This window comes from Entelurus aequoreus, linkage group LG02 (genome assembly GCF_033978785.1).
Source record: "Entelurus aequoreus isolate RoL-2023_Sb linkage group LG02, RoL_Eaeq_v1.1, whole genome shotgun sequence".
In the NCBI taxonomy this organism is placed as follows: domain Eukaryota; kingdom Metazoa; phylum Chordata; class Actinopteri; order Syngnathiformes; family Syngnathidae; genus Entelurus; species Entelurus aequoreus.
Genome location: NC_084732.1, coordinates 56,225,633 through 56,245,634, shown reverse-complemented (window position 1 = coordinate 56,245,634; position 20,002 = coordinate 56,225,633). Strand labels below are relative to the sequence as shown.

Below are 20,002 nucleotides of genomic sequence, written 5' to 3'. Positions count from 1 at the left end.
AACTTATCGGATTTTAAGTGGTTCAAAGAGGAAGACAGATACTTCTGAGAAATGAATACCTGTGTTGGGGTTAATGCTGGCTGAGATGTGGAAGTGACACAAAGCATTGGCATGATGTGCAATGTGGCGGTGAGTGTGTGCGTCTTGCGTGCCAAGCTGAGAGGGTAGCAGCTCACTGTGAGCTACCAGAGCAGATGACCGTCGCCTTCCCCGGCGCAGATGCTTCAGGTGGTGAATTGACTGCACAAACAAAGCAAACATTTTATTAGTAAAAATCCAACATATATATTGATAAAAATAATTTTTAATAAATTACTTCTGGTCGATACCTCTAAAGCATGCTGAATCTTGTCCTTATTGCCTGCCAAGCCTGGCAAGCTGGAGCTAAATGAGTGTGTGTTCTCAGATATCTGCCCACCAAGCAAGCTGTCCTCTGGTAGCAGGGTCTCAGACCACAGCCTGCACACGCCATCCTCACAGGATGTCAACAAAACATTGCACACCGAACCCCTAAAGGACAAAGGACAAAAAACAGAATGAGAATACAAGTGTTCTCTCCAGGGGTTCTGAACCTTTTTTCCAGTACAGAGGGTCCCATGAACCACTCAAATATTAACAGTAAACTAGCCATCTTACTCTTGATTTTAATCATATTTACTGTAACTGTTATATCTAACCTACTTACAGTGTCAAACAATATGCAACCGTGTGTTAACCAAAAAGATTAGTATTTATTTGACTCATAAACCAGCATACACAACAAAATGCGGAACAAGGCCAAAGTCAGGCTGATTAAAAAATAAATACTAATCAAAAACAATGGTATCTCAACTGGTTCCACAACCGAGCTTGTAATTTAAAACACTTGTATCTAAACTTAGGCCCGCCCATTGAAACAAACTGAAATCAATTTAATCTGTTATTGTCCCAGCCCCCCCAAAAAAACACCACGATTTGAACACATAACATACCTTTTAAAAAAAGAAAAACAAACTTTTAGATAAGAAATATAGATATAATAAAACATTACATTCACATGTACTATAAATAACTACAGTGGAACCTCACTTTACGAACCCCTCATTGTATGAACTGCAGACCAAAAAAACTATTCTTTTTAGTCGATGTTTTACCCATCCATTGTGTCAGAGCAGGGCAGCCATTTTGTGCCTGGCAGCACAGTCATTGTGGGCGGGCTAATCGCTCTCATCATTATGGTAGCTACCTGGTTGTTAAAATTAAGGAATGTTGTGATTTCAAACTGAGAGTGCATCACAGGTCTTGTGACAGTGTTTCTGTGTTTAAGCAGGATGGCTGTGTAAGGAGGAGGTTTAAGTCAGTGTTTCTTAGCCAATTGTTGGGCCGCCAAAAATATCTGTTTCGGAAATTTCTCATATTTATCTTGTGGAGTGGACTAATCTGTGTCTCTTGTTACTAGACGGGGAAGTGCCGTCGTGTAACAATAGGAACTGTTATTGGAGTTCATGTTGCACACTGACGTCTTTGAGTTATGGACTGGAGAGTTCAGAGTTGACAGCAACTGACATGTATGTCTGCGAAAGACTAGGTAAGCAAGGCTAATGCTCACTCGTCCAGTTTGTAGCGTCATGAGACAGAATGAATTGAAGTGTGGCACACCATTCAGCAGCTTATCGATTTGGATGTTGTTTTAGCACAGACGCTGGATTCTGTTTCAGAGTGGCGCACACTGACACCGCTGTGGTCGGACTGCCTCGCCGGGACACCTACACAACTGGTAACGTTTTTAATCGCTTGTTTTTCTCATTCAGTGTATGTGTTGTCCGCATTATTGCCGCTCTCCTTCTCACTAACATTTTCATTTCAGGTGGTTGGAGGGCAGGATTGTGTCGATTATTACCAGCGGTGGGGATGCTCGTAATTCAAATTCATGCTCAAAACGTAACAAAAAGCAGACAGAACGCTTGTATCTCTATATATATTCAAATATTGGTGTACTTGTAAATTTAGCTACCACTGTATACAGCAAAAGAAAGGACTTTGCAGTAGCATTTTTCACTTGAAATAACTTTACGACAAGAGCCAGCAGGAGTATGAATGTTAACAATGTAGCTGTCTGCTACTAGTAGAGTCGGAAAGCACAACGAAAGCTAAATTAACAAAACCTGAAGAGGAACAGGTGCTAAAGAAGAACTCCTTTGTTTGGATTCAAATTAAAATTATCAGTTATTGACCGCACAACGGTAATCTCAAAATGTGCCGCCAAGGAGTCATTGCTGGCGATTTGAAAACATCTATTCTTTCCTATCACTTGAAGACACGACATGAAGAACAGCACAGAGACAGTGCTACAATGCAACAAAATATGAACGTTACCTCAAAACATTGAAAGGATGAAAAGAAAAATCTCACAAGACAAGCCTAATAGGAGTAGCTGACAAGTAGTCCTGCGGACAACAATACATTACAGATATTTATCTCTAAATTAATGTGTAAACATTATAATAGTATTTACTGTTAAAAAAAAAAAGAAAAAAAGAGTACTTTGTTTTTTAATAGTTTTCTAATTTTTATTTTTATCAAGTTTTGTTTTGTAGATTTAAGTGTTTTGTATATTGTGCTCCTGAGGTAATGTTGCTGATTAATTTGAATGTATTAATATTTATTGAGGTTATTTAATTAAATTTTTCAGTAACAAATGGTTCAAGTCGGTCAAAAAGTGTTTATAGTTTAAATAAAGCTTTTTTTTTCAGGCGAACTGCCGCAATTTAAATCTTTTCTGTTACAGACTAAAAAACAATGTGAATAAAGTTATTCTTTATTGTGAGTTGATCTATACTATATACTTTTCTTTAATGTTAATAAGGATACAATGTTATGCAGAGGTGTACGTATAACAATTTCATAGACAAATTATACTATTTGTAATCGCCACGCAGAGAGTGGGTGCGCGAAATGTACTTCACGGTGGGGCGTTGACAGAAAATAATTGAGACTCACTGCTCTATCTGCACTTCACTAGTCGCACCCCTCTTCACACACACATAGCCCCCACTTTATCAGCAGCGCAGGCTAAATTACCAATAGGCTTACTGCTCTCGTGTTCACTGGAACAATACAATGTCCACATATTTTACTTATCAAACGAATCATCGAAGCAACAAAATACAAAAACAATGCTTTTATCTAATCAAATTCATCGATTTAATCAGTAAATCATTGCAGCCCTAGTTGACTGTATACTATTATAACACATCTGTGCATCAATATAGTGATAAATTACATGTACAATGATGTGTAGATTATATTTATAATCAGAGCAAATTTACATGCAGAGGAATGTTGCTTTAATCGCCAGTGCGCCTCATAAGTCGCACACTCGCGTGTGCGCTGGTGGACAAAATGACATCGCAACTCATAACTAAATAAGTTCCTGTTCTGTCGTTAAATAAGTTTTAAGACATATTGTAGTTAGGGCTGTCAAGGGATTAACATATTTAATCGCGATAATCGCATTTTATTCATAGTTGACTAAAAATGTATCGCAGATAGGTATAATTTTTCATCATTATCAAGTGTATCCTAGACAGATAATATTCAGGGGGAGGGAGGGCTATCGCAGCTGTTATCTTTGATATTTCTACCTGAATAAATGCTTATGATATTCTGTACATTACATGTTGTAGAAGTTAATCGTCTTCATATTGCAGCATGACAATTTTTTAACCGTCTCTAAAAATTTATAAAATGGAATATTGAGCTTGCTAATCATTCTGTAATTGAGAACTCGGCCAGAAAATGTTGTTAGAGAACTTATACAATATTTCAGCCAGCCAGAACCCCCACCCCACTCGTACTCATATTCCTAAACTGATGTACTAGCATTTCTTTAGGTGCAAATATCACAGATTTACATTACAAAACATCTCTGTCAAAGCATGATCATAATGTAAGACATTTTATTTTGTTAATGTCAGGGTTTCCCCTTGATAGCCAAAATACCTGTGGCATTGGGGCGTGGTTGATATGACGTCATCACATGATTTGCTATGATGCATATATTCTTTAAAAAAGGTATAAAATGTGTGAATATACATTTAAAACAAAGCTGTTATTATTAATTATAGTCCCAATATATAAATTTTTAGGCTACAGCACCCCCCACGACTACGACAGAGACAAGTTGTAGAAAATGGATGGATGGATGGAATATCATTGTGTTCTATTTTTAAATTGTTGCTGCTTATTGTACAATGTACTTGTTTTTGTTTGTTTGTTTTAAGAGATTTCTTTAATCATTTTACTTCATTTTTCTGTAATAAAAAGGACTGGCAACAAATCTAGCTTTTTCTGGTGTTATTGGAGACTGTACTCGTGTTTACATTCTGTCGCACCATGTCTCTGACGAAAAGCGAGCCTGACGTCACACTTGCTTCGTGTTGCTGGGAGCCTTTCTCTCATTAAAAGCCGCCAGTGTCATCTTAAATTGTGAAGATCACTGTCCGTGGGTACATCTAGACTTTATTAAAGTATGTGTACAGCGCGGACGCTCTGCCTCCGCTCCAGACACCCTTGTGCATATAGCTTACATCATCACAACATCGGTTTCGGGAGTGCTGTTCCAGTGATGAAAGTACGTCTTTTTCTGGCAAAGATTTTGGTGCATCATTAGTGAATAGTGCACAAATAATAAACTATATATAGCCATTCATACTGTAACTACCTACTGGTGTTAATGTGTAGGTTAGTGTGTTATGATGGTAATTTTTCCCATGGTCTGTAAACACACCGTGTCGGCGGAGAATGAGCAAGTGTGTGTGTAGAAGTGAAGCACGGAGGAAGACGTGTGTGCACGGAGGAAATACGAGTTGGAATTGGGCCCGTTGCCATCATAAAATTGGCAATAAACTCTAAAAAGAAGGTCAGACTTTATTTGTTTTCTCCTGGACGCCACAATACATTATATTACTTTATCTTGTTAGGTGTGGCAGCTAATATGAAGTTGTACATTAGGAGAAACCCTAAATGTAGTTAAACCGGATGTATAGCGTAACGCTTTTATTTTGAAGCCGGAAAAGTGTGTGATTGTTTTCAGAAAGTGTCTTCACATGTTTTAATGTCGAAATAACGGTTTGGATCTGTCCCGATACAGCATCTACATGTACATGTACATACATTAGTAAATGTAAATGTAACTAACTTTGAAAAATACCTGATTAATTATCGTGATTTTAATATTGATAAAAAATAATCGTGGTTATAATTTTGGCCATAATCGTGCAGCCCTGTGTGTAAGACTAGATCTCATATATGAACACTATTTTGATCTAAATCAGGGGTGTCCAAAGTGCGGCCCGGGGGCCATTTGCGGCCCGCAGGTAATTTTTTAACGGCCCCACGGCACATTCTAAAAATACGATGAAAAAAAAATTAAAAACATAAAAAGTGGTATAAAAGAGCAACCAGGTGAAAGGTAACAAGGAAATGTTGCATTATTTACTCTAATAACACAAAGCTGCCATGCAGGCAGTTTCTTTCTTTAAAAAATAATAATGAATCAAAATCAATGTCATTATGAATTATTGACCTATTCAAGGCTCCATTTACTTCACATTAAATATTCCACTTTGAGATATTTTGGGGGTAAAATGTTGCATATTTTTTGGTTGCCATTTAAAAAACAAAGTTTTTTAAAGAAGGGCCTAAAAAGAACAAACAAAAAACATAAACAACAATAAAACTTATAATTGACGGATAGATCTGAAGTTGATCTTGAGACTATTGTGGTAAAAGGTTAAAAAAATGGATTTATTTTTTTAAACTTTACTGAGCAGTACCCTTTTGGATCCCCAATAATTTTAGTAGGACTTTGGTTTTTTTTAAGTGTCATTGCTCAAAAAATAATGAATTAAAACCAATGTTGTCATGAGTTATTGACCTTTTTAAGACTCAAATTATTATATAATCTCAAATATTCCACTTTAAAATTTTATTGGGGGAAAATATTGCATATTTTGTGTTTTTTTTCCATAAAAAAACACGGTTTTCCTTGACAAAAATGGCATACAACTTAAATCTTTAAAAGCGTTATATTGACAGATAGACCTAATGTTGATCTAGAGATTTAAACCTTGAATAATAATAATAATAATAATAATAATAATAATAATAATGACACATTTGTAATTTTTTTTTTTAACAAAACCTTTTGGGGTCCCCGGGATCAAGTATGAGTGGAGGCCTAAATGTATCTTTTTTATACATATATTGTATTGGTTTTTAAAATCAAAAATATCAAAATGGCCCCCACTTGCTTTGTATTTTCAGTGTGCGGCCCTCAGTGGAAAAAGTTTGGACACCCCTGATCTAAATAGACAAAATGTGCAGTTACGTCTTATGGCCATCAGGTGCCATCTTGAAAATATCTTACATTTATTTTAATAGTTCATCTCTTATGTTCATAAAGTGCCATCTTGTACAATTTTCATATATATTAATTTATTTATGCTATTTATTTCTGCCGCATTTCTTTGTTTATAATGCTTGTGTTGCTTTCATATGCACATTTAATTTCTACATTAGGTACATGAAACACAGTGTTCTAATCTACAATGTTTCTTCTACAAAGGAAACCATTTTGAATATGTTGTTTGTGGGGTTTTTTTCAATAAAACTTGGTTAAAAGATTTGACATAAGTACTTTTAGAAAATTTTGAGCACATTTTAAAAAAATACCACGATAATAATCATAACAGTGATCGTTTTGGTCACAATAAACGTGATAAGAAATTGTCATTCAGCGACATCCCTACTTACGACCATTTGATATTTCAGTTTTTATTTTTTAATAAATTTGCTAAAATGTCTACATTAGTTTTTTTTCTGTCAAAATGGGGTGCAGGTGGCGGCCTTCCGCCCGAATGCAGCTGAGATGCACCCCCTGCGACCCCGAAAGGGACAAGCGGTAGAAATGGATGGAAAATGGGGTGCTGATTGTACATTAATGAGAAATAAAATGAACTTGATTTTAGCAAATGGCTGCAATGAAGTAAAGAGTGACAAATTTAAAGGGGTCAGAATACCTTCTGTACCCACTGCATATTTATTTGTTAAATCTGTTCTCATAAATCAATATTGGTAACATATGCTAGCACTGTAATTTATGGGTCTGTTTTATTTATTTTATTTTATCTGAAGTAGACGAAAAAGAACAAGTTCAACATTCAATACTTATTACCCAGAAAATGGTTCTGTTTTTTTATGTCAAATGAAACCGATTGCATATGATCAAGTCAGTTAAAAACAATAGAGGACTTTTAAAAAGCCACTTTATTTGTTTAAATACCTATTTTAATAATAATGTAAGGAATTTATTAGAAAATATCTTAAGTTGAGGGCTTGTCTCATCACTTTTAGGTTTAAAAAAATAGATTCATTAGATTAACTAATTACAGAACAAAACTCCAATGAATGTCTTTCTTAATCACAGAACATAATTAAGTAGTGCCTCATATCAATAGCCATATGAGGCACTGCCATGTCACACCCATGCAGTGTTTGTTTGTTTCTTACTTGGACATGTACTTGCTGGTCTTCCTCCAGGACATACCAGTGACCGAGCGGGGATGTGCCAGGTAAACAAAAGAAAAGTGGACAGCAGGGGGCTTTTTATCAGAAGGGTCCTTGACTACCACTGCAGAACGCCAGCCAGTGGTGGGATACCACACTTTAAGTAAACAGTCATCCTACAAACACAAACATGCACATACAGATATTGTTTATTACAAAGTATTGTTTTATATTGTGTAGATTTATTTTTCCAAGTGACATGGTTAAGATACCTTCCCAACTGTTGCAAAGTACTCTCCATCAGGTGACCATTTGGCTACGTGCACAGATGCAGCAGTCCTGTTGGGCAACAGTGACATTAACTTTATGTACAGGAAAGAAAACGTATTTATAGCTACCAGAATAAGCTGTGAATCTGCAAGTTTTTGAAGGTTTAAGATTAGTGCAACAAATTACAAAACGTTCACTTCCCAATTCTGGTGGTTTACTGAGCAAACATTTTTGCGTAAGATTAAAATTTACTGCTGAGTGTCTACAGGGGAGGTCAAGGTTCGGCCGGAAACACACTTTAAATTTGAAGCACATTACAAATGCTTTAAAATGATATACAGTACACCAAAGTTTTCACCAGTATAAATAAAAATGTTTTTATCAATATTAAAAAATACTTCATAGAGAGCGTCTCACTTTCAAAATATATGTAGATGTTGGGCATATGTTCTGCAGATCTTAAAAAAAGGAACCAAATAGATTTTTTTAGACATACTTGCACTGCCATACACAGTTCCAGTCATTGAGAACTGGATGGCGTTTGTCTTCAGTCATCTGGCCATCCTCCTCCTCAATTAGGGCGTCTGCCAGCGGTGGAGCCCACAGCTGGAGCTTCTCAGTTGCTGCTAGAATACGGTTCCCTGAGGATACAATATCACTAGGTGACACACCTTACGGTCAAAGTTAATTATCAAGGAACACAAAGCATCATGCACACCATGGTGGTTACATAATGCACATGTTGTTCTAGACAAACTGAGGGGATGAGGGAGTACAAGTTTTGTATGAGTAGGATTCATTTTGTGAGGAAAACAAACATACAGTAAGTTGATTTAATGACACAAAAAGCATTAGCATACCCTGTGGATCCCAGACCAGGTTGTAGGTGATGGCATCAAGGAAGAACTGCCCTGTCTTTTGCCACTGACAGTTAAGATGCTGTTAGTGACAGGAGAGCGACACATCCCATGCAACATTATTGGCTCACTGCCCACTTCATTGTATCATTTTTTATTGTGAACTCATGCACTTGTAAAATAAAATGTTACCACTGTATGCCTACCTTGTGGCGTTTATTTGGGTTGGTAGAGAGTGGTTCAAAGATGCAGACTGTGTTTCCGTAGGATGCAGCAATCTACCAATATCCAAAAGTATCATGAATTACAGTAAAATGTAGCTTTAAAAAAAGTTAGATCAAATGAACATGTTAAAACACACGAATGGCACAATTTATAATAATTCAAAATAATAACTAATAAGTAAAAGTATATGCTTATATTCATGATACTGAATATTGAAAATGGAAGTTGGGAATTTTCAGTACTTTTTTTCTGTCCTCAATATTTCATCTGCTGCCACTTAAGTATTGGTCAGATTTTAAGAGTTGCAGCTCAAGTTGTACGGTATACCGGTACTAATAAAGTACCACGGTACTAATGAACTAAAAACTATACTATACTGCTTTCGAAAAATACTGTCATGCGGCGGTGACGTATAGAGCCGAGGAATGATGGCAAAAAAAACAGTATTTCTATTGTTAATAGAGAGGGTACGTGAAGCGCAATATGAAGGTATTTGACCACCCTAGTTGCAGCTAACAAAGTTAAACACACAGAGAGTTTTCAATACATGCCTTCCAGTTTGTGTAACTCAATGACAGATATTGTAGCAACTATCTATTTTTCACTGAGGTTGTAGAGATGCTATATAAACCAATGTCTACATTACAGCATCTAGTCTTAACTCTTCAAATAGCTTGTTTGTATTTGTATTGCATGATTGGCCAAATATCTCTTTCAGGGAATGTTAATTTCACATCAACACTGATCTTATACATGGTGTACTACATTGGATAAATAAATGAGCAAATGCATGTCTAAGTTAACTTCTAAAAGTGAAGAATAATTAAACATACCTACAGGATTAATAATGAAACTAAAACTGTCTTGGAGGAGTGAATCTGAGTGGGAAGTCAACACTTACCCTTCCAAGCTGATGGGAGCACTCCACACAGCCCACCTGGATGTTCCCATTCTGAGCTCCTGGGATTATCTGCACACACTCGAAGTCGCTAGCCAAGATCACTACATCACAACCTGAGCCGTAGGCCTGAAAATGAAATATCTGTATTAAAATGGAGCCTTATTTACCTTGACAATTGCCTATAATTTATAAAAAGCAAAAAAATCACTGGAATATGTAGAAAAATGATTGACATCAGAATCAAAACAACAATTTAATAGTACTACAAACCCCGCTTCCATATGAGTTGGGAAATTGTGTTAGATGTAAATATAAACGGAATACAATGATTTGCAAATCATTTTCAACCCATATTCAGTTGAATATGCTACAAAGACAACATATTTGATGTTCAAACTGATACACTTTTTTTTTTTGCAAATAATCATTAACTTTAGGATTTGATGCTAGCAACACGTGACAAAGAAGTTGGGAAAGATGGCAATAAATACTGATAAAGTTGAGGAATGCTCATCAAACACTTATTTGGAACATCCCACAGGTAAACAGGCTAATCGGGAACAGGTGGGTGCCATGATTGGGTATAAAAGTAGATTCCATGAAATGCTCAGTCATTCACAAACAAGGATGGGGCAAGGGTCACCACATTGTTAACAAATGCGTGAGCAAATTGTTGAACAGTTTAAGAAAAACCTTTCTCAACCAGCTATTGCAAGGAATTTAGGGATTTCACCATCTACGGTCCGTAATACTATCAAAGGGTTCAGAGAATCTGGAGAAATCACTGCACGTAAGCAGCTAAGCCAGTGACCTTCGATCCCTCAGGCTGTACTGCATCAACAAGCGACATCAGTGTGTAAAGGATATCACCACATGGGCTCAGGAACACTTCAGAAACCCACCGTCAGTAACTACAGTTGGTCGCTACATCTGTAAGTGCAAGTTAAAACTCTCCTATACAAGGCGAAAACCGTTAATCAACAACACCCAGAAACGCTGTCGGCTTTGCTGGGCCTGAGCTCATCTAAGATGGACTAATACAAAGTGGAAAAGTGTTCTGTGGTCTGACGAGTCCACATTTCAAATTGTTTTTGGAAACTGTGGACGTCGTGTCCTCCGGACCAAAGAGGAAAAGAACCATCCGGATTGTTATAGGCGCAAAGTTGAAAAGCCAGCATCTGTGATGGTATGGGGGTGTATTAGTGCCCAAGACATGGGTAACTTACAAATCTGTGAAGGCGCCATTAATGCTGAAAGGTACATGCAGGTTTTGGAGCAACATATGTTACCATCCAAGCAACGTTACCATGAACGCCCCTGCTTATTTCAGCAAGACAATGCCAAGCAACGTGTTACATCAACGTGGCTTCATAGTAAAAGAGTGCGGGTACTAGACTGGCCTGCCTGTAGTCCAGACCTGTCTCCCATTGAAAATGTGTGGCGCATTATGAAGCCTAAAATACCACAACGGAGACCCCGGACTTTTGAACAACTTAAGCTGTACATCAAGCAAGAATGGGAAAGAATTCAACCTGAGAAGCTTAAAAAATGTGTCTCCTCATTTCCCAAACGTTTACTGAGTGTTGTTAAAAGGAAAGGCCATGTAACACAGTGGTGAACATGCCCTTTCCAAACTACTTTGGCACGTGTTGCAGCCATGAAATTCTAAGTTAATTATTATTTGCAAAAAAAAAATAAAAGTTTACGAGTTTGAACATCAAATATCTTGTCTTTGTAGTGCATTCAATTGAATATGGGTTGAAAAGGATTTGCAAATAATTGTATTCGGTTTATATTTACATCTAACACAATTTCCCAACTCATATGGAAACGGGGTTTGTAATTGTATAAAACTGTATCTAACAAAACCAAACTGCTTAATGATAGCCTCATTGAGGTCATACATGGCATATGACATTTGCTAATCCTCAGTTGCTAGATCTTGGTTTAAATTTGAATTATGAACAGCAAGGTGAGTTTAAACAAAGACAACCATGTGTAGAGAGTCACCAGAAGCAGGATGTAAACTGGCCTCAGAACAGCACAGCACTGTCAGAATGGCGGCTTATGTCTTTCATTATTCAGGAGAACAGGAGGAGATGGCAGGAACCACTGAGTCACAGGGAAACTTTACAGTCCCTGCTCCAAAACAAACTGTTTCTAGTGTATATCGCTGATGGTTGAAGCGGAATGAAGTCTTTTTACGCTGTACGCGAGAAGCAAGTAAAAGAAGAAAACTGCAGTCTATGCTTTACTACTCCCCTGCTGCATTTGCTGTGGCCCATTACGACTTGGAATTAAAACGCAGTCATCGTCACGCACCGTCTGAGGCCGGTGTGTATGCTATGGACAGGACCCTTTTAAGTCTCCATCCGGACAAAGAAATTCAGAGCTGACGGGACCTTGAGTCAAACAAGTAAACATGAGTCCAGCTGTTATGAACAGGACAGTCTTTCATCACGTCTTTGTTCATCTGGTTTGTGTGTCCTGTTTCTCTTTCATCATCTACATGCACTCACACAACAAATGAGATGAGGAAAGGGTGTACAGTACAAGAAGGGACTGTTTGCTAGATATACAAACATGATACAGATTCATACCACAATTTACTTGCACTTGAAAGCATTGTTCATAACTACTTACAACAAATGAGGCTATGTCTGTGTTCTACTTCGTGACATTCTAGTCATACTGTAGATGGTTATTACAACAAATCTAATGATAGCCTGGAACTTTTACTTAGTATTGTATTTGAAGTTAAAAAACAGACCACTATTAGTTGGAGCCAAGATTTCATCCATCCATCCATCCATTTTCTACCGCTTATTCCCTTCGGGGTTGCGGGGGGCGCTGGAGCCTATCTCAGCTACAATCAGGCGGAAGGCGGGGTACACCCTGGACAAGTCGCCACCTCATCGCAGGGCCAACACAGATAGACAGACAACATTCACTCACATTCACACACTAGGGCCAATTTTAGTGTTGCCAATCAACCTATCCCCAGGTGCATGTCTTTGGAGGTGGGAGGAAGCCGGAGTACCCAGAGGGAACCCACCCAGTCACGGGGAGAACATGCAAACTCCACACAGAAAGATCCCGAGCCCGGGATTGAACCCCAGACTACTCAGCACCTTCGTATTGTGAGGCAGACGCACTAACCCCTCTTCCATCGTGCTGCCCCCAAGATTTCATGAAATAGTTTAAATATTGTGTATGTATGTAGAAGGTTTATGCGTATGCAGAGAGTTTAACATTTGTAATTTGTTGATTTATTCCGCCCAATCCTTACATCATAAAGGGAGGTAATACTGGTTTAGGTGGATTATAAATCAATTCAACACCCACAAAATGGAGATTTAAATCTGCTAAACGAAAAATACAGATGCAGATTCCATCCCGTCAGTCTTCTGAGAGTTTATAGAGACAATGTAATGTAGCTGCCTCAAGATAAATATTTACTTTATGCAGCTGGGATATGCTCCAGCACCCAGAGGGACAAGCGGTAGAACATGGATGGATGGATGGGCAGTCTAACTAAAAGCCCGCTTACAATGGAGCCAATGGGAGGTCCTCTAATCCACCCATAAAACAATAAATAACCGCCCAAAAAACGACAAAAATACTCCATTTACATTTCGCGACTTGATTATTAACCAAGTATTAGATGTATTGTTATTATAGAGGAGGTGTCGTGGGCCTATCATTGAAACACCGGTGAAGAAGGGTGCCCACCTGATGACCCCAATGAAGCTGTCAACCATCCCCCCATCTCCTCTGTCCCCTATTTTGTAATCCCACCCAACTAGGTCCAACACCATAACCGCTTTGAAGCAGCTCCGAAGGAGGTAGCCTACTGTTACCACTCTACTCAGGTTATTTGTATCATGGGATTGTTCCATCTAGTCCTAAAATTGAACTAAGTGCTAACGCAGACAAATTATTTATAGCAACACCGTAATCACTAGCTTATGTGGTTTTGTTGACATCATTGGCTGGTGAGCTGCTTCCTCGCCTTGGTGCTCGTGAAAGTTTGTTTTAGATCATAAATAATGCCTTGATAGTAGAAGGATGAAGACAAATTTTTTATGTGTGTGAGCAAACAAAAACTCCCTGCGTATTAAATTGCGCACATGTAAGCGACATCAAACGTGCACACTGTGGCCATACCAGCAGCACACTCGTCTCAAACCTGACATCATAACAATTTAAATGTCTTATTATTATGATCAAATGACAGCAGTCATTTCCATGTGATTATTTTGTAATATAGGTGATTTGGCCCACTGACAAAGAAAATAACAAAAAATCTTGTTTTTCATCAGCTATGTGCTAGTATTTTATGCCTGGGTTGGGGTGCTGCTTTGGAAAGAATTTGTACCCCTTTCAAAGAATATTCATATATTGCACACTTAAATGTAAGCATGAGATAAAGTGTGCATTCCTGTAACTTTCTGTTTGCATATTGTATCTTTTTGTGAGCATTTCTGTAATCTAGTTACAGTATTTTATGATTAATATCCATAAAGTAACATTCTCAATAAAGTACCGCAAAATAAGCACACATCTGATTGAGGAGTCATAGTGTAAAGACATGGATGACTTTTTGTGTGGCCGTAAACGCATCACTGGCTAAGTGACATGAGTGCGCATGTTGGTGCAAGTGAGAAAGAGCGAGCGGCTGCTGTTGATATGACAGATAACAGAGAGTTGGTTTTGGCCTTAGTGCGCCATAAATTTGCTGTGCATAGAAGACACGTGATGAGTGTGCAATTGCTCACGGGAACGTTAATGAGGACGTAATCCGACAAGTAGGTACACATTGACTGTCAATTTAAACCTGGAGATGGCAGGAAAGACACAAAAAAGTGCAGTGAGTAGTAATCAGTTATGATGTTGTCCAAGAAAAAAGCAAAAGTCATTATGCGTTTTAAAAATGTATGTGCCGCCTAAACTTAAATTGAGCAAACTACGTAAATATTACATGTTATTATAAATGTGTCTGTTACGACATTATATTTATACTTACAGTATGTATATAGAACCTTAATGGAGGTGTTTGGATGTTTTTAAGCGCTTTATAGGCAATATAGAGCGACTCCCATAGGCTCCATTGTAAGCAGATTTTTGATCGCATTTATTTACTAGTTAGAATGTATTAAAAAAAAGAAAAACATGTGTTCTTGTCTTACTGAAGGATTGTGAATGATAGGCAACATTCCAAAAAAAGTGCAGTTCCCCTTTCAAATATAATCGACATGTTACAGTTTTTATTTTTGTATTTTTTTTCTTTTTATTTTAATCAACATAAAAAAAACACAAGATACACTTACCATTAGTGCATCAACCCCAAAAAAACCTCCCTCCCCCATCCACAATCATTTACACAAAAAGGGCTGTCTCTTTCCGTTATTAAAAACTTCTGGTTCCTACAATATAGAATAATATAGTCTGCAAGGGTTACAGTCCTTAAAGTACACCTGATTGTGTGCACTGCTGGTCCACTAACATTTTCATTATTACTATTTTTTATGTAATTGTTTTTAGATTGTTTTACTTTCTCTTTTATTCAAGAAAAAGTATTTTTTTAAATTTATTTATCTTATTCTATATTATCTAAAATAATTTTAAAAAATAAAAAATTTAAATAAAAAAAAAAATAAAAAAAATAAAGGACTTTATCTTCACCAGACCAGGTTGTCAATGAAATCAGATTGTTCAAAAGGGTTCTTAAAACCAGGTCCAGTTCAGATTATGTCCAGATCGGGCTCAGCAACACACACCTTCACCCATGTACACTGAAAACCAGGGAACACAACAGGTTGCCTACAATCCACAAACAAAAATAAATTTTCAAATTAAGCACCCATGTACAGTCCAGATCACATCCAAGTCGGACTCAGCAACTCCCACCTTCATTTTTGTACACTTAAAATAGGGAATACAACAACAGATTGCATATCATATATAAACAAAATTACATTATCAAAATGAGCCTTTTAGGACTTCCCATCTTATTTTTATGTTTTTTGGCATCATTATCGTTTTCAACCATGTAACTTTCTAAAGTTAAAAAATACTGAATAAATGTTTTAAAGAAAGAAATATTAAGTGAATATCTGTTTTTGGCCTTAAAAATAAACCTTTTACCGAGTACTATAATTAAATTTACTAAATCATGACTGTCAATGAACTCTCCTAAAATAACAGAAACCACATCAAGCTTCATAAACAAACCAATCTTCAAACACATTTCTTCAACTTCCACCCAAAACAAAGACACATGTTACAGTTAAATCACAAAAAACACACCACAATAAAGTTGTAAATGTCTCATTTTGACCAGTTGGATTTCTAAATGGCTGCCTTCCTCAGAATTATGAGAAAACATGAATCATTTTTGTAATAACGTATATTCTTCTTTCCTCAACAACAGCTTTGTCATCCACATGACATTTTTTAAATTAGAAGACGGATGACTATTTACAGTACACCATGGTTTTCTAACAGCATCTTTTAATGGCTATTCTGAACAGACACTACCACTACAGGTAATTTGGTTTCTTGAAACCTTTGTATTTGTTTTGTCTTTGAAAAGCAAACCGTGTGAATATGGTCAAACAAGCAATGAAAGTAGATAAGAGGAAGAGTGTGAGAGATCACTTCTGCCTTCCTTCTATCAGATGTCTCCTATTCCCAGTGCCTAACGCAATCATGCAGACATGTTCTGCTTTCGCAGCTGCTACCGGCATTTTCTTGCACGAGCTTGGTTGCTGCAGTCCAAACCCAAAACAGACAATATTCAGAATCCCGAATTAATCGTTTCTCAGCAGCAAGAGAACGCTGTGTATTTATTTCGACAGCCTATAACCCAGAAATGTACTTTGATCTCCACAACTTTGAACCAATAGTCACGCTGTGTGGGGCTCGTTATATTCACTGCAGGATGACTTCAGTAACCATTACGGTGCAAATTTACTCTCAAAACACAATACTGAGTTCGAACCAATACCCATTTTGTATATTGTCAATATAACCATTGCCATTCCTAGCATATTGATTCGTACTGTTGAATATAATCTTATTATCGGTTGGAATGAGTATTGGTGTTGATGTTGATTGCACTAATACAAATGCAAATGCACCAATTATTTCAAAACACACAGTAGCTTCCTCTTCATAATTCTGAGAGTTAAACTGCTCTGACAATGACACCAACCTTTATGCAAGCTAAATAAAAAGAAAAAATGGTGCACTTCAGCATATCAATCCTAGAAACTTTTACCATCTAAATCCAACTCAGGGAACTCCAGAATTCAAGTAAAACGTCACAGAAAGAGTCTGCTTAAGCCTGTCATAATTTATGTTTACACTAGATTCTTCATTAAAATTGTGATGTACATTCTTGGGTACAGGGATTTTACAATTAATAGTATTAATGATACACTAAAGTAAAACTCCTAACAGTTAGTCAATTGCTGTTTTTAATTAAAACAATTGTAAAACCGTGATTGATAACCACACTTTGATGAACTAGTAGAACAGTAACTAAATACAGTGTACCTCAACTTACGAGCACGATTGGTTCCACAACCAAACTCGTGACTTGGAATACTTGTATGTCAAAGTAGCTCTGTCCATTAAAAATGATTTAAATCAATTGAATCCGTACTTGGCTCTCTGAAAACACCACAATCCTTTTTGAAAGAAAAATCAACTTTTAGATAATAAATACCATTTCAAAATCAATACAATAGAATATATTACAAACAACTACAGTAGTTTGATGTAATAATATTGGACAGTTTTTACATTGGGAAGCGGACTAATGTTGTCTCCTTTGGGCTCAGTCCCAGTCCAGTGTTGCAAAGTCTGTGTATTATTCCTTTTTATAAAGAAATGGTTTTCATAGAGCTGGTAGGGTGTTTTTCTCTGAACATCTGGAAACAATGTCTCTGACATCTTTGAGTGACTGTAGGAAGTCAGCGTTGACAAAAGCGATGTGTTTGTCTGTGTACCAAAGCTAGTTCGACCATCCAGTTTGTTGAGTCGGTACTAAACAGAAGCTTCTCATTATTTTTATGGATACATGTTCATTGTTTGGGCGCGGGTGGCATAATGCCGCTAAGGCTGGCTGCAGCTTGTGTGATGTGGCCTTCAAACAGGTAGAAAATATCTGAGCGGTGCTGAAACATGCACGTCAACTGTCTAATCAAAGCATATATTTTTTCTTGTGTAAACAAAGCAAGAACAACAACATGCAACAATATATTAAATCTTTATTGCTCAAACGGTTTTGTTTCTTGTGTAAATGAAGAAGGAACAGCAACATGAAACAATAATTTGACTCTTTTATTGCTCAAACATGCTCGTAACTAAAGGTATTCTCGCAACCTAAAGCGTAACAAAAAGCCAAGAAGACAGCTTGTATATCAAAGTTGAGGTACCACTGTACTGAAGTACTGAAATCAGCCAGTGATGTTTTTTTCCCTATGGGGACTGAAGTTGTTTTGCTTAGGAATTAGCGGTGTAACGACTGATCGATAGATCAAACACCTTAAAACCTAATGTACGGCCTAATGTATGGAAGAATTCTCATTGTGCTTACCGACCTCGAAGCAATTTTATTTAGTACAAGGTGTAATGATAAATGTGACCAGTAGATTGCAGTCACACATTAGAGATATATGTGGATTGCAAGTTAAATGGCGCTAGCATGCAAGCCCAAAACTTTGATGTTCATTGAAAATATAGAACATTACACACAGGGCTGCAAAATCTGTCAAAATGTTATGTAGGATCTGCAAGAGTCCCGAAAATTTGAGCCCGTCCACCATTGTAGTACAACGCCGTAGTCAATAAGGTTTTTCTTTTTCTCTATCCTCTTGTTGTAGGGCATTCATTCTCCGCTGTTGTCATTTCTAATATAAAGTAGCGTACAGTTCTAAATAATATCAGTCAGTAGACTCAATATGGAAGCGCTAAAAACTACCCGTACAACAAAGATGACGGAGAAAGACGCTGTCGAAGTGGAGCCACTTAAATGAGACCGCCCACAAAACAGCGCATCATAAATAAGGAGACAGTTAGAAACTTGTCTTTAAGACATACTTGCCAACCTTGAGACCTCCAATATCGGGAGGTGTGTGGGGGGGGGGTTAGGAGCGTGGTTAAGAGTCACATATATATATATATATATATATATATATATATATATATATATATATATATATATATATATATATATATATATATATATATATATATATATATATACTTGACTTTCAGTGAATTCTAGCTATATATATATATATATATATATATATATATATATATATATATATATATATATATATATATGTGACGGTCCACAACTGTATATGGCAAAATGCAGCTCCACACTGCTGTCGCTTCAACATATCACTGGCACCAGGTGGATTATGAATTTCTTTTATTACAGTGTCCTGCAAAACAGTGCAAATAGTGAGACTGTGAGTCCACTTGGGTGGACTCACAGGAGGAGCGTGGTTAAGAGGAGAGTATATTTACAGCTAGAATTCACCAACTCAAGTATTTTTTATATATATATATATATATATATATATATATATATATATATATATATATATATATATATATATATATATACTTGACTTTCAGTGAATTCTAGCTATATATATATATATATATATATATATATATATATATATATATATATATATATATATATATATATAACTGTATATGGCAAAATGCAGCTCCACACTGCTGTCGCTTCAACATATCACTGGCACCAGGTGGATTATGAATTTCTTTTATTACAGTGTCCTGCAAAACAGTGCAAATAGTGAGACTGTGAGTCCACTTGGGTCACGGGATTATCAATTGGAAGGCGTCACAGTTCTGAGCACTTCCCGCAGGTAAAGTACATACCACTTCTCGCCAGCAACAGGCGCTGTTGCAACACTTCATTCATAATTTAATCAAGCATAATGAACGTCTGTTTCTACATCGTTACACATATATATATATATATATATATATATATATATATATATATATATATATATATATATATATATATATATATATATATTGATTTTATTATATAAATAAAAGAAATACTTGAATTTTAGTGTTCATTTATTTACACATATACACACACACACACACACACACACACAACACTCATCTACTCATTTTT

General features: G+C 36.6%; 1 protein-coding gene across 6 annotated transcripts in view; it reads right to left on the bottom strand.

The window, feature by feature from the left end:
• Positions 1-20,002, bottom strand: part of dmxl2 (Dmx-like 2) — an 85,588-nt gene that overhangs the window by 58,206 nt on the left and 7,380 nt on the right. For 5 of the 6 annotated variants that reach the window (XM_062029416.1, XM_062029434.1, XM_062029444.1 and 2 more), the window contains exons 2-9: positions 9,802-9,927; positions 8,882-8,953; positions 8,679-8,757; positions 8,315-8,459; positions 7,821-7,887; positions 7,552-7,724; positions 330-510; positions 60-240 (exon numbers count right to left, since the gene is read on the bottom strand). In XM_062029416.1, coding sequence (XP_061885400.1) covers positions 60-240; positions 330-510; positions 7,552-7,724; positions 7,821-7,887; positions 8,315-8,459; positions 8,679-8,757; positions 8,882-8,953; positions 9,802-9,927 — 1,024 coding nt within the window. The remainder of the gene's footprint in view (positions 1-59; positions 241-329; positions 511-7,551; positions 7,725-7,820; positions 7,888-8,314; positions 8,460-8,678; positions 8,758-8,881; positions 8,954-9,801; positions 9,928-20,002) is intronic. The other variant, XM_062029425.1, reaches the window with a different exon arrangement.